This window comes from Aspergillus tanneri (assembly GCF_003426965.1).
Source record: "Aspergillus tanneri strain NIH1004 chromosome Unknown AapTan_1_pilon_pilon_pilon, whole genome shotgun sequence".
NCBI lineage: Eukaryota > Fungi > Ascomycota > Eurotiomycetes > Eurotiales > Aspergillaceae > Aspergillus > Aspergillus tanneri.
The window spans coordinates 3,678,920-3,694,208 of record NW_022984628.1 but is presented as its reverse complement, the minus strand read 5'-3'; the positions used below and the strand labels follow the sequence as shown (position 1 = coordinate 3,694,208).

General features: G+C 47.1%; 3 protein-coding genes across 3 annotated transcripts; all 3 read right to left on the bottom strand.

Moving 5' to 3' along the window:
• Nucleotides 1–317: 317 nt before the first annotated feature.
• ATNIH1004_003207 (putative nonsense-mediated mRNA decay protein (Nmd5)) lies at nucleotides 318–5,071 on the bottom strand (the record flags this gene model as incomplete). The annotated part of the gene is made up of 9 exons (XM_033567886.1): nucleotides 318–523; nucleotides 1,475–1,618; nucleotides 1,678–1,798; nucleotides 1,853–2,031; nucleotides 2,090–3,957; nucleotides 4,014–4,198; nucleotides 4,275–4,735; nucleotides 4,828–4,906; nucleotides 4,982–5,071. The coding sequence occupies 9 exons, from the start codon at nucleotides 5,069–5,071 to the stop codon at nucleotides 318–320; spliced, it is 3,333 nt and encodes a 1,110-aa protein (XP_033429881.1).
• A 620-nt stretch (nucleotides 5,072–5,691) lies between these two features.
• On the bottom strand, nucleotides 5,692–9,918 carry ATNIH1004_003206 (SKI complex RNA helicase subunit SKI2; the record flags this gene model as incomplete). Its single annotated transcript, XM_033567885.1, has 7 exons — nucleotides 5,692–6,192; nucleotides 6,254–6,433; nucleotides 6,490–6,677; nucleotides 6,734–7,013; nucleotides 7,088–7,872; nucleotides 7,933–9,590; nucleotides 9,689–9,918. 7 exons carry the CDS (start codon nucleotides 9,916–9,918, stop codon nucleotides 5,692–5,694), a joined length of 3,822 nt encoding a protein of 1,273 aa, XP_033429880.1.
• A 1,049-nt stretch (nucleotides 9,919–10,967) lies between these two features.
• Nucleotides 10,968–14,566, bottom strand: ATNIH1004_003205 (uncharacterized protein; the record flags this gene model as incomplete). The annotated part of the gene is made up of 4 exons (XM_033567884.1): nucleotides 10,968–12,666; nucleotides 12,721–13,036; nucleotides 14,290–14,373; nucleotides 14,446–14,566. 4 exons carry the CDS (start codon nucleotides 14,564–14,566, stop codon nucleotides 10,968–10,970), a joined length of 2,220 nt encoding a protein of 739 aa, XP_033429879.1.
• Between the last annotated feature and the right edge of the window lie 723 nt (nucleotides 14,567–15,289).

The following is a 15,289-nucleotide window of genomic DNA, read 5'->3' as shown; positions in this document are numbered from 1 at the left end:
TGATCTGGGTGCATGATTTTTCTGTTCGCATAATGACGATTGTCTACATGGATGTATTATTTGGGACATTCCGTTGTATTGTCTTTGTTAAAAAAAGTTGTCCAGACCTTTTGCTATGAAGTAGTTTAGTCCCTAGTACGCTAAATGATTAACCTGATAAATGACCATTGAAATGAGATGCAACCATGACAAAGTACATCTTGAAAACAATAGTCCATCAATTTACATTTCCATCATTACCTGAAACACAACCATGCCGTACCTCATCGTCATCCTCATCATATCATCATCGTATGATCCAACTTAAATCAATCTATTTAATTCCCCGGCCCCTTCCGAAACTTCCACGCCTCGATATCCTCCAAGATATGCTTCGGATTACTCTCCAACCGGCGAAGTTGGTCCTCTGGCTCCTGAGGAGCAGCCTGTCGCAACGTGCTTTGGTGTCGGGGATCGTATCTCCCTGATGCCAGAGGAGCCAGCTGAGCGGCTGTCTGACGCTCTGGGGCGGTTGATTCACGACCTGAGAGGGGAGAGGTCATTTTTTTCCCCTTTTTTTCTTTTGGTTTATATAGCTCTTTGTATATGTGCTTGAGTTGTCAGGTAGTATATATAAAGTTCTATATATACTAAATAAAGGTGGATGGGATGGATGAGTAGAACTTAATGTTTGTTGAAGATTAAAGTCGTCAGATGGACTGACTAAGTATCATTCACTAGGAAGAGTGGCTCTTAAATAGGGTTGCCATCAATTGGATCCATCATCATCATGACGTTTTGGTTCCACTGTTGAAACCGGATTGCCTCTAGATACTTCCAATCGAGTAGACTAGACTCTGTCAAAGAGTCAAATTCCTAGAAAGAGTCTCTATTACATGTATGCGATTCTAGTGAAGACGCCTTGTTGGTGGCGATGGCGTCATTGCATCCTGTGGCCACGTGATTGATATACATACAGAATGCGATTCCTCCTCTTTATTTTTAATGTTGCACATGGGATATAGGGTCATCTTGTGATCATAGACAAAAACAGAAGGTGATAAAGACAAAAGGGGATAGGAATAAAGCCAATTCACAGAATAATTGGGGAATCAAAGTCTTGTAGGTTGGTGCAATACAGAAAGAAAAATGAGAGAGAAATAAGAATAGGACTTTTAGGAAAATATCAGGGCCCACCAACAATCACCAACATGTGTCAAAAAATAAAACGATCTAAGGTAACGTGGAACATAGAAGGGAAAATTAACATGGCAGGGGAAAAATGAAAATACGTTTCCAGCCAGCGTCCAAGATAGACATCCAAACTGGAATAGCTAGCTTATTTTATATCGTAAACTGTGTTTCCAGCAGAAGCCAACTGGCTCATCTCGTTGACTTGCTGGCCCTTTTTTCTTTTTCTTTTCTCTTTGGATGACTTTCTTGCTTCCTCCGCTCTCCCTCGGCTTGTTTCAACCCCCTTAGACCTATTGATTACCATTCGCCTGGGAGACGGCAGCTTCGGCACTAGCCAAAGCCTTCGCATCCGCCTCGTGGAAAACAGCCTCAATCACCTGCTTTTCCTCCGAATTCAGGATCTCCGTCAAGTTGTCATACAGTTGCGGTTGTTCCTGCTGAAGGTCTACAGAATAATGTTAGCTGACGGGCACGCTCCACAATGTCACATCGGGTAAGGCATACTCAAGAAGACTTGCTTGAACAAGCCATAGGGCTCAATTTTATCCAAGGGGGTCTCAAGCAAACTCTCTTCATCTAAGTCATCGTCGTCATCGTCGTCGGCGAACGAACCAAATTTCTGGGCCTAAGGAGCTGTCAGCATAAACACTGGTGCCTGGTTGGGTGATAGGTCGCTCACCTCCTTGTTCAGGAAATCGAGATATGCAGCACTCTCGTCGGGGATATCGCCCTCAGGACCACACTCGGCTTCATCCTGGTCCGTCCACTCAACCTCACCATCCCAGTCATTACCTTCATCAACCTCATCACCCTCGTCATCAAAAGTGAAATCAGATTCTTTCGTTGCATCCTCGCGATCTTTAGAAACGTTAGTACACAAGACCATTACTCAGGTAGGTATATATAGCAAGCGTACTCTTAATAGCGGCAGGTAATGTCTGGAAGAGCCGGACAGCGCCTTGGAGCAATCGGGGCCAACCTTGTTGCACGCTCGCGGGGACATCCCCAGCCTTCAGCGTCAATAGTGAGCTAATGGCAGCAATCGACAATTTCTTATCATGCACACGTCTGAAGTTGTCAATATTCGAGAACCAGGTGCTGAAGAACTTGTTCGTCCAGCCATTGGACTCCAGAACCTGAAGACCCAGGACCGGGTTGTAGTATATAGCATTAATCACCATCTCCATCAGGTGAATTCGGTATGACTTTGTCTTTGTGTCACCGCCGTCAATGACCCGCATCGCTAGCTCAATGAAAATCGGAATATACTGGTCGATACAACCGCGTAGGTTGAGCATCACGGTCTCTGCTAGCTTGCAACCGCATATCCGATCCACTCCACCGACCTTCTCATCGCGGAAGATGTCTTGGACCATGCCAACAACAGCTTCCAAGTAGGCCGGGTTTTGGACCATCATCTCAGAACCATAGGCCACATAGTTGTCAAGTGCGGGCAACATGTCTTCCAAATATAGCTCTGCGCCTGCTTTGAAGGTCTTGTGGATGAGTTCAAACGCTTGCCACATCGTAGGGGAGATAGACTTGGAAGCAAATGTGCAGCTGTCGATGATCTCAAAGACCTCGTTGTAGAGGTCATACAGCTTGTTCTCAAGAGTGATGCTAATCACAGGCATGAGAATCGTCTCGAGGTGCAGGAGCACGTCCGGAGTGCTCTCAAGGGTGAGGATAAGGGTTCCGATAGTTTGCAGAACCCCCAAAGCCGTGATGCTCTTGTCATCTAGGAAATCACCATATGTATCCTCATCGCCCTTGGCAGCATTCCTTTCCAGGAGCTCACCAACAATTCGCATATAAGTGTCACGTAGCTGCTCGCTGAGCGCCACAGCAAATGGTGTGAGTTCAGCGGAGAAGACCTCCACAAAATCTTCCATGACATTAGCCAATGCATCCACGTCCACCTCATTGGCCAGCTTAAGCAACTGTTGCATGATTTGCGGAATGTTCTGCTGCATGGAGGTCCTGATGATGTCATGGCGGATTAGAGGCTGCAATGCAAGGGCCGCTTCAACCCGGACAGGGAGTTCAGAGTCTGTCATCGATTCAAGGATGTTCCGGTAGATGATCATGAGGTTGTTCGGATCCTGGAAGTCAAGCTGCTCGAATTTCTCCAGGGTATCGCACGCACGAGCCCGAAGGAAACCATGGGGGCTTCGGAACTCAGGGAAAACGTGCCGGACAAAGAAGTATTCAACCTGATCAGCGATGGGGCTCTTCTTCCCCAGAATGACAGAAGCAAGAGAGCCAATCATCCGCAAAGCACCTTCCTTCTCCCTTGGCTGCTTCTGGTCATCTGGAGCAGCTTCATACTTGCTGACGACACCATTGACAAACGTGAGAATCGAGAAGGTCTGCTTCTTACGATTCTTCGTGAGAGCAACCAAGAAATTCGTAGCTGCGACATCAGGCGCCGAAACCTCCTCGTAGTAGTTCAGTTTCCGGTGAAGGTACTCGGATGGGTCAGTCTGGAACAATTCAATGTCCTCATCAGATTGGCATAGAATGGGAAAGATGAAATGGGCGACCAGATTGTCCATGTGCGGCTTGAGATGATCCCACATCGCCTTTGGCTTAACGCATTCCTCCAGGAAAACCAGAGTGTAGGCGAGTGATGGGTTGCTAAGCCACTGGCCCTTGGAAACCCACTTGTCAATCTCTTGTAGATAACCCTTGAGAATCTCCGGGGCAAACGTCGTGGTAAAGGCTTTTCCGTATTGTGTGTAGTCAGGGGTGCTGGACTTTGTCATTGTTGTTGGGTTTCCATATCTGTAGGTACAAATCAGATGAAATAACAACGGCTGCGTCTAAGACAATGTACCCACCTGATAAAGAGGCGGTTCAAATTAGCGTAAGACCACTTCTTACACTTCCACCAGTGGTTCAGTTCTCTCTCCTCCTTAGACTCTAGCATGGCGCTGGCAGGAGGTTCCTTGGCAATAATCCTCAAGAACAGTGTGCACCAATCAACAGTGGCTTGCTGTGTTTGCAAGAATGGCGAAAGCTCGAACTAAAACCGGCTTCCAGTCAGTTTCCCATCGGTTTATCACAATATCGACGCCTTTTCAACAGTCTAATCCACTTACATAGATAGCATGCTTGTATGACTTCACGACAATCCGAAGCATCTCCGCTGCTTCCAAGCTCTCTTCATCGACCAACTTCAATCCGATGTTCAGAAGTTGAGGGAACGAATGCTCGACGATCTTATCGAATTCCTCTCTCTTTTCTCCCGCCTTAAACCGGTACACGCGGCAAATGGCTAACAGACATTGCAGGCCTGCGTAGACCGAGTTTGCATTATTGGTTCCCAAGAGTTGGAGGGTGATATCCAAAAATCCTGGCCACTGTTCCGGGAAATCATGCTGAAGGATTTTCTGGAGAAGAGGAACAAGCTGTGCGCGAACATTGGGCGGTGTCGATGCCAACGCCGGAATTAACCTCTCTCGAAACCCGGGTTTCTCATCCTCTGGGATAGGGGTTCGCAGCGGGCTTTCTTCAACGGGGGACCAGCCACGATTAATTCGGTTCTTCAGGTAGACGCCGGCTACAAAATACCATCCAAGATTAGCTCAGCAACACCAAACCGACCCCGGTACAAAAGACAGAAGAGTGGTGAGAACGCAATATCACACATACCCGAAAGTTGGACAGCATTGTTCTGTTCCCCCTGGAGAATGTCCAACAGCGCATTTATGAAGCCCGGTTGAGTCTCAGCCTACAAAACATCGCGAAGATGAAAGTGAGCACCATGAACCGGACTCGAAGGCACTTAATCCACTCCGACACGTACATATTTTAGATCCAATTCCGCCTGTCGTCGATTATCCGCATTCACATCAAGCGTCGACTGTATACGGTCCCGAAGAGCTGAGACATCCATCTCGCACCAGCAACAGCCCCCAGTGACCAAATTCCAGTTCCGAATAGATAAACCCCGTTACGCAATGCCGAGACGGTAGATGTAGGTGTATGGTAGGGGAGGGAGGGGAACAAGGGCGATAGAGTAGCGGGGATTCTGATAGGAGTGTGCAGATTGTAAAAGTGCACATGGGGTTTGTTGGGTTTGGTTTGGTTTTCTCGTGGATTTTCAAGCGTGGCCGCCCCGCGCCTGTGGCAGCTAATCAGAGCGCTCGCAGCCACGCGCGGTAAGAGAATTTTCCTCCTGAATATTTTGCCCCAGAAGGCCAGTTCGATGGCTTGAACCAAGGCTCGAAGGTTTTTAGATCGGGGAGATGAGAAGATTTCGGTTCGGAGGTTTTTTTTTTTTGGGGGGCTTCTTGTTTTTGAAACCCTCTTAAAAGGAGGGGAGTTTAACCCTTTTAGCCCGCTGTTTGTGATGAATTCTTTGTTTGCATGGCCTGAACAAAATTCAGGCAGGAATTTCTCTACACAGCATCATTTCCCCCAAGGAGTCAAAAGTAAAGAAAACAAAGTAAAATAAAACAAGGCTGGTTCCTTTCCCCCAATCATCATGCTCTTTTCTCCATTCCCCCCTTCCCACTACATGTACAGAGAGGCCGCGAAGATTACATCTCGCTTGATCAACTCCTGGGCCTGCTGCATCTTGGTATATAGTGTGGGATCCCCCACCAATTTCGCTGCATTCTTCACTTCTCGACATGTCTCGTCCAATCGAGTAATGGTCCGCACAATTGTGCCTTCCATCACATCCGTTAGATCAGTGATGCGGTTGAACGACATCCCTCGAGCCCATTCGTAAACCACCTCCGCCAAACCAAACCGTGGCTGACTGGCAAAGTCATTGCTGTCTTCGCTAGACTGGATAACCTGGTATTGGATCTGGAAATCATTCACCTTGTCCGAAATCCGAACAATGGCCTCTTTGCCCTTTTCTAGACGGGGCGTCAACGTAGGCACATTTTCTGTCTTTTCTTGGAAGACAAATGCGGACAAGAGTGCGACGATCTCCTCTGGTTCATATTCGGCCAGCACATTTTCAAGGATGAGTTCCGTGAGCACAAGCTCGTCAGCTGAATGAATCTATCAAGATAAGATTAGTTTTGGTTTTGGTCGCCCGTGGTTGATCCTCGTCTATACGAACCTCGCATGCCACCTTTCCTTTCAACTGTACGCGAGACTGCTCATCCACGAAACCCAATTCCCTCAACACCTGAATGCGTTGCTCGTAGTCGGGCAGAAGTTGAAGGTTTTGGTCGGACATAAGCTGTTTCAACTGCGAGATGTTTTCCTTTACTTGCCACTCGTCATGTTGCATTTCGAACTGTGGAACGTAAGCCATTGAGCTACTGAATGATGGAGCAAAGCACGGCTACTCACATGCTTCAAGAACTGCGGACATTGCAGACACCGGCAAGACTGAACGACGGATGCTTGGGCTCGTCTTTTATCCAAGACGTCTCTCACTTGTAACTCCTTAATCCGAGCCCAATCCATCTCGTCCCAAATTGGGCTCGACCACGAGGCACACAATTTTGATAGCTCTTTATCCGCAAACTTCGCCGCCTCTGTGTCGTGTGAATTAGCAATTTGGTTGTTTCCAAATGACAGCATCGCCACCCACCTTTCTTGATGTTGAGATACCATATTGGGCCGCCAAGCTTCACTACCGTGTTGGTAACACACTCGAGATCCGATAACGGTATCTTTTGCACTTTCAGAGTCATGTCTGCCGCATGACTCGGAAGCCGTTGCAGCAATTGATGGAATGTTGGGAGGAATGGTAGAATATCGCTTGGATGACGCTTGCTACCCAATTTGCCAATTTCAAGGACCTGTATATTTGGTGTAGATCCGCCGCCCACTCCCTCCTTAACTACGACACCAGCAGTCCGGTATCCATCCTGTGATATCATTAGTAAGGGGGGATTCTCTGGAGCATGGAGAACAGGAGTAAGAATAAGGATAGTTTGCCTACCTTTCGGTATACAATTAATCGCTTTGGCACAAAAAGTCGCTTACCCACAGGCGAGGAGATCAGTCCAACATGAAGTTCACTGGTTAGCCTTTCATATTCGACGGCTGCTTCGTGGCAAGCAGCGAGGTCGATGTCGCAAATATCGCAAGGTTCTCGTTTAATTTTCTCTAGACTAGCCTCGGAGAGCTGGACCTGTTTCTCATGCTCTGGAAGCAAAGCTTGAGTGGCGTTCTCACTGAAGCTCCGTTTGATCATCTCTTCAATCTTTAGAGCCTCCACACGCAAAAGATTCAAGATCATGTTGTATGTGAGTCTAAATTGAGATCGCAGCTTGGTAGGATCACCAAGGATCATCCTCCGCAAAGCACCAGCAGGGGGAGCTTCGTCTCTGCCAGCATTAACGATGATCACATAGCCAACCGTATCAAGACCGCGTCGTCCAGCGCGCCCAGCCATTTGAGTGTACTCTCCGGGCAACAGATCTCTAAAACTTTTGCCATCGTGTTTACGGAAGCCCGAGAAGACTACTGTTCGAGTAGGCAGGTTGAGTCCCATGGCAAATGTCTCCGTTGCGAAGAGAACCTTTACCAATGATTTCGCAAACAAGATCTCAACGATCTCTTTCATAATTGGCAGAAGACCACCATGGTGAACCGCGATACCTCTGCTTAGTAACTCGCGAAGCCGAAGCACTTGTGGAAGTCCTCGATCTTCGGGCTTCAGTCGGGTAAGTGATTTCTCAATAAACATGTGCACCAAACTCTTCTCCGAGGCAGTGCAGAAGTCTTGATTTGTGAGTGAGTCTGCATTTTCTTCGCATCTTTTCTTAGAGAAGACGAATATACAGCCCGGAAGCAGGTTTTCCTTGCGTAAATGTTGGACGAGATGCACCCAAATCGTCTTGTCCTGTGCAGCTGTAGTCCTTCCTCCACCACGTCCTGTACGAGCAATATTTCCAGTGCCTCTGGTAGCTGGCTGTCCTCTACCTCTCTGAGCACCACCTCCACGCTGCGCATTACCGCGAGGGGCACCCCTACTCGGGGCCTGCCCACGGCCTCTTCCCTGAGGCCCTCCTCTCTGTGCTTGGGATTGAGCCTGTGCTTCTGCTGCCTTCTGAGCTTTAATTTTATCCCTTCCAGAAATAACATTATCTGCTTCTTTCCAACCGCTTTCGAGGAACCTTTTATTGGAATCGACAATCTTATACTTTCCTTTACCAGCCCAGAGATAATGCTCGAGAGGGACAGGTCTTTTGGGCGTAGAAATAACATAGATATCCTTCTTCTTGGTTCGGCCAACCCATGATGCGAATTCATACGTGTTAGGAACGGTTGCAGACAGTAATATTAAAGTGACATGCTCTGGGAGCATAATGATGACTTCTTCCCAAACAACACCTCTTTCAAGATCGTTAACGTAATGCACTTCATCGAAAATCACAAACTCAACATCTCTGATCAGATCTGCTCCGCGATAGAGCATACTCCGTAGGATTTCCGTGGTCATGATAAGGCAACTTGCCTCCGGGTTGATCTGAACATCGCCAGTAAGGATACCAACGTCGTCAAAGGTGTTTCGGAAATCTCTGAATTTCTGGTTACTCAGAGCCTTGATGGGGGATGTGTAGATAGCTTTCGTCATATGCTTGGCAGCCAGCGCAATAGCATACTCGGCGACAACTGTTTTTCCAGCTGACGTATGCGCTGCGACGAATACAGAATCGCCTCCCTCGAGATGATAGACAGCCTCTTTTTGGAAAGTGTCCAATTCAAATGGCCACTCTCTGGCCATATCCGGGACAAGTTCATTGAAACTTGGAATATCTTTGTTGACATCGACGACATGGGCCCATTCTTTGCCACCCTTCTTCTGACCACCCGAAAAAAGTGGTACATGTGGTTCCAGAGCCGGAAACTCAACTGGGAGAAGAGCATCAATATCTTCTTCTTCACCGCTTAGCTCTCCAGCATCCTCCACTTTCACACCTCCTTCAACGTCTGAAGCTGCTTCGTCCTGGTCAATATGGAGGCCATTTTCCTCTTGTTGAAGAGTGTCTTCAACCTCTTGATCGCCTTCTATAGATTCCTTGGACTTGGCCTGCTCAAATTTGTGCCCCCTGGTGAACCCAGGAGGTATTTCTAATAGGCCACCCTCGGACCCAAAATTAATGATCCGATCAAGGCCAGTCTGCTTACCGCCGGTCCTCGATTGACCTGCTGTCTGCGTCTCAGCTTCCATCTCGGCAATCGCTTCAACGCCATCCAAGCCTCCTGGTGCGAATGGGAAAAAACCGGCTGCTCCTCGAACAAAATCCGCCCGTCCGGCAGGTCTCCGAAGAAGTGACGTCGAATTTTTCGCATTAGCACTGGTGGCAGGAACAGTAATCTCATGGTAACCCATAACCCGTCCCTCCAATCCCTCTCGGTCGAAACGGACAACTGTCCGCGTTTGGGTGCCTGCGACCTCAAAAAGATCGGTATAGTCCGTCGCGACATCCCATCTCCTGTGATGGGAGCAATCAGCCGTCTAAAATCCAGCGTAGTATGTCGAAGGACGAACAAAAAGAAACACAAAACTATGAAACCAATTAAACAAACAAACCTTTGTAGATGGTTAAGCCACTCGGGGCTAAACTTGGATGATGGGGAAAGGAAATCTCGTTCTAGCTCTGTCTTGAGATCGGTGGCATCTTGGCGAGAGCTCTGTCGCGGGTCACGGTTCTTATATGAACCTCTTTCTTCTTCGACAATCCGCGCATCAAAGGCTGGTCCATTAAGTCGCTGTGTGTTCAGGCTTAATTCGGCCAGAGTAGAGGCAAGGCCCTCTGCCATTTCAAGAGAATGAACACAATCTAGGCAAAACGGTGTATGGTATGTCTGCTAAGAGTCCAGGACGTACGCAATACGCTGATACTGGGTTGCTGGAACATCAAGACTCGCACAAAATTCTTCAAAGCCAGTATATTGCCTAAGGTTGCTAAACGTGTGAATAGTTAGAAAGATGCTGGTTGAAGGATCCCAATATATATTCACAGGCTGTTGGTGAGGTTCAAAATGTGAGCAGTGTTTGGAGGTGTTTAGCGGCGGTTACCGCACACACAACTTTGCTCGCTGACGGCGTGTGGAGACAGCGATGCAAGTGACTGCCTACTTTGAACTGTATTCCTTTGCCTGCCCTCTTTTTTTTTTTTTTTTTTTTTTAATGCTTTTATTTCTATCATAAATGCATTCTCAATAGATTATCAACTTTTATTCCACATTACATACCTTAACTACTATATGTAACTAATGTAAAATAACCATGCATATTGACGCCTGAGACAAATGCAATGAAACCATCCAAGCTGGTGGTCAACGATGCTGACAGAATACTCCCAAAAAAAAAAAAAAAAAAAAAAAGGAGGGGGGGTAAGGAAGAATAAAAAGAGTAAAGGAAGCGTCGACTGTTAAAACATCAAAAAAAGAGATTTGGATAAAAATGACAAAAAGAGGAAGGGGTCAAATAAAAATAAAAATAAAAGTAAAAATAGCAATAGCCTCAACGCCAGTCAACTGTGCTTGTGATAAATTCGAAACCTTCCTAGTCCTCAAAATGCATAAACCCTCTCACAGAAAGGGGAACAACTGAAATGAAATAACTATAAACATAAACTGAAAGCGTAAGAAAAGAGACAAAATAATATAAAGGTGATTCTGCAAGTTCAAAAAGGAAAAGAAGAAAACTAAGCGAATAGGAGGCAACCTTATCGGTAGCTAACTATAGGGAATGTCTTTCGATCTCTTACGTTGAGCTGGTATTCAAAAATTCCATCCACTGTCGCAATGTACCTAAGCAAATCAGTTACGCCACGTCCAGCTCAACGAAACAGTATCAGAGGTACTTACAACGTCCGGCCGTCTGCGCCCCAACCAACTCCGGCTGTACTACCTGTATCTTGGTCCCGGTACCCAACACCCAAACTTCGATCGGGAAGTTCGTCCAAGATACTATGCATCCACCGGGAAGAACGAGGCTGGTCATAGCCTGGTAGTTGCTGCCGAAATCGTTCGCCTTGGCTGTTCCGGTTGCGCGCGTCATTGATCATTTGCCGTTGTCGGCGAAGACGCTCTGCTGCTACATTGGTCCTCAACTCCGTGTTGGAAAGGCGGAACGGCTCGTGTCGGATTTCTGATGTGCTCTCCTGTCTCTCAGGTCCTCGGTTCCTAGAGTGCGATCGCTGATGAGTCCGTTGTCGGGTAGCGGACCCCGTGGTCGTAGTTGGATAGTCAAAGTTTGCTGACGGACGACCGAACCCTCCTTGAGGCTGATCCACCGCATTGGTTTCGCTACTGGAGCTACTAGGGTCACCCGCCGCACTCGAGTCTCTTGAGCGCTGGCGATTGTCCGATATGGTAGACTGCATCTCAGCAGGCGATGCAGTCCAAGTGAGGGCTATGCTTGGCTGTGGATCCATGTTTGAGCTGCCGGACTCTGGTGTTCGATTTCCTGCTTCAGAATTACCCTGTGATAATACAACCGAACTCTGTCGTCCCGCATTTTGTCTGCGATTCGAAGATTCAGTAGCGGGTTGTGCCTCTCGCGGAAGATCCCGAGACAGCTCATTGTGGCGAAGAGGTGACGTAGGACGAGAGGTTCGATTAGGAGCATCTGTGGAACTTTGAAACCGTGAACGAGGTACAGGTGGTGGGTTTGCATTGGATCTGACTCGCCGCTCTGCCAGGCCTTCTTCTAACCTCGACGTCCAACGCGCTGTGTTCAAAAACTCCACAATTAGCCTTTCCCTTTCCGTAAGGTTGTGTATCAAGCTATCGCGCAATGGCGAGTTGTCAGAAGTACCCGCACGTGGATCAGTTGACGGACCCTCAATCGAATCAAGGATTGCTCTTTGTGCTGCGTCAACTTCCTGGCGTGATTCAAGACTGAATCGACTATTGAGGTCAAAGCCCAGAACCGCAGAATCGTCTAATAACGGTTCTGTGCGAACCTCTTGTATGCCGGGTTCGTCCATATCCAACTGGAGAATCTGCCTGCGAACAAAGGCCTGGCGTACATCTGCAATACCCGCCCGCCCTCGCTCTTCAAGCCATACCAGGAGGTCCCAAGGCTCCGGTGCAAAAGTCATGCAGCGCACAGCACCCCCGTTGCAAGAAAGCCTTGAAGAATTAAAATGACAAATTACCGAATTTTTGCCGTTTGGTTCACAGAAAATGTCGCGAATGGTTTTAACGTCAAATATAGTAATGACTCCAGACTGAGATCCGATGGCACATAGTCGACTAAATTGAGAGAATGCGATGCAAAAACAGCATCCATCATCAAATCGCGTGCCGATATCCATCTCTATACATCGGATGAGCTCCCAGTTCCAACCAGTAAGCTTATCGCCGCTTTCGATCAGAGTAGTGGCATTGAAGTCACGAGTAACATCATAAAAATATGCACGGGTCTCATCACCAACTGCAGCAAGGATGGTAGAGTCCGGTGACATTATTGCATAGTTCATACATGCCGCGTGATGAATGACTTTAAGGACCTTTGAACGGGTCAAAGAATAAACGGTCACGGTCTTGTCGTTATTACTGCACGAAATATCAGCAAGCTCTCTTAAACTCAGCGCAAAGTCGCATTCATACCTGAGGATTATAATATCTTCATCCGCTAATCCTTTCCCATCTCCAGGGAGACGATGAATGGTAACTGAGTTGACAATGCTGCCTCCAAACTTATGCAACTGCACATCCGGCAACTCCCTTCTGCCATCATCCCAGGAAATGTCAGGCTCCTCACCTGACAGCCAAGAAAAGGAAGTCCTCGCGGGCGCTTCCAGGTTAACTGGTAGAGCACTATCCACATCTGACGACTGGGAAGCTGGCGTCACATCATGAACCCGCCCATTCCGATCGGCAATCTTGACAAACGCACATTCACCATTGTCCGAACCCCCAACGCCTATCCAACCATAACCAGCTGTCAGGCATTTCGGTTCAAATGGGATAACAGCTACTGTCTCTCGCTTTTGGGACGAAATATGAATCGCGTATATTACTCTATCGACAACGACATAAATCCTATCGGGGTCGGCGGTGCTGATATAGTTGCGAAGCTGTTGGTGGCTTCTTGACCGTTAGCTTATGTTCAACAAGCAAAGCCTGAAAAAGTAGAATCATGTTACGAACAAATTAGGTATTTTGAATGGGAAAAAACGACGTTTTGTCGGAAGGATCAGGGACTCAGTTGGATGGTACCTAATTAAGCACGACAATGTCAGCGAGCGGTAGAAACAGAGAATCATCTGCAGGCTGAGTCAAAACTGACGAGAGCGCAGAATCCGTAGTCATGGTGCTATTAGTATCAGTCTCAACGTGGCATTGTCGAGCACACGACTGTAGCTAGGCACCACCGTTGTAAAAGTGATGGTGGAAGAAAGAACTGTGACTGAGGAGCGTTGATCGTGGGTAGCAGAAGAAATGTGGCGATGATCAGGTACTCAAATTGTAAGGTGAAACACGGCACTGAAGCTTGCCAGTGTTGAAACTAGGCTTGCGATGGGCACTGGCCAGAATACAAATCCTCGGGCGAAACAAGAAACCGACTTGCAGCTGTTGCGAGTTACTAACCACAACCTTGTAGTTCGCAACTTTCGGGGTGGTTATGGTGGTTTGGGTGGATGACGTAAGACATGACACCTTCAATCTGGGGAACGTTTAGCGGCGAATGCGGCGGAGTCCTTCCAGATCCATCCAGTCTTTACCTCAACATTCTTTCTCTACGCACGCGATCTATGAATGGGGAAGTCTTGGCATCAACATGGATACCTTAGACTATTTATGCTTTAGGATCTACAGCATGTGATTTCACTGTTATTTAATATGTATGGTTCTTTTTCCTCTATATTATGTCCCTTTTTCTCCTGCGAGCCTAGATCCCCTCGAAACTATGGAGTAGCTCTGGGTGATAATGAAAAGAACACTGGCCTCCTCACATTGCACATCACCGTGACTAACCATCAAACAAGCGTCATCAATGATGAATTCGGCCACAGTTGAAAAATTGATGCTATTTAATCTCCTTTAATAATACTTTTGGGGTTAAAAAAAGCTTCCAGAGCAAGTATGATTCTGTATTTTTGTTTAACAGTTACAACCAAATAGTTAACTGCTTTAGATGCTTTAGTTAACCATCCCTAGTTTGTCCTAGCTCACGTTCAATATTACTCTCAAGACTAGTACCCTGCTTGGAGTTTTTGCTAGTAGTGATGACCGAGAAAACTTTATCCTCATGCGGATCTGTGATAATGTTAGTCAGTAATGTCCAGATTAAACAAGTGCTGGAAATTTACATTGGGATTATTGAGTCACTCGCGTTATCGTTGGTCAAACAGGAGACCTGGGCTTCTTTGATTACTTGTTTTGAGGAGTTCCTAAAAGTGGGGAGAGCTTCCATTCCAGTATACTCGCCAACCTGATGGGGGGGAGGCATTTGTCCCGAATCGAGTAGGGATTTCTTCGTAGCTCTTCCAGTACATCAGCCTCTTCGGGTTCAGTGTTCTCGGTTTAATGAGATCGAACAGGTCCCCTTTATAACGCTGCAGGTTCTTATCTTGAGGGGCCCGATTCACTAGCAAGCTCCTCGATCCTGTGAAGGTTTTTCGCCTTCCAGGCCCACACAAAGTCGAAGTCTGGGGTGCAGGCGTGAGAAGGCCGTTCACGACGATGGTTTTACCGCAGCGGGAACAAACCCAAGCTCCTCGGATAACAATTTCATACCATCGTTCTGGAAGCTCTGATGTTGATAACAGTGTGAATTCGTTATTTACCACTATCACTATCCAAAACTTAGACTGAAGGGTGGACTTGGTGACTCATAACTGCAAACCTTCACCTCTATCCAAAGACCCTTTTAGGGGATCCTAGCAGTATAATTACTGCACGACTATAATTATTTCTGTTCTTTAACAGTTTTTAGCTGAGAAAAGTGAATATTTCCAATTGGTAGATATTGTAGATTATCGTGCCCAGAATACTTGTTCCCGACAAAGTCTACGTCTCTAGTCGCAGTGTGGAGCCCTCTTCTTTAGTAGTAAATTTCCAACCTTGGGAATCATATACGGAAGTAGTACGCCGTATAAAGGACCCTATGTTAGGAAATCAGGAAGAAATAGAAACAAAAGAGGGCAGCAACCTGGAGCTATCTGGAATAAGA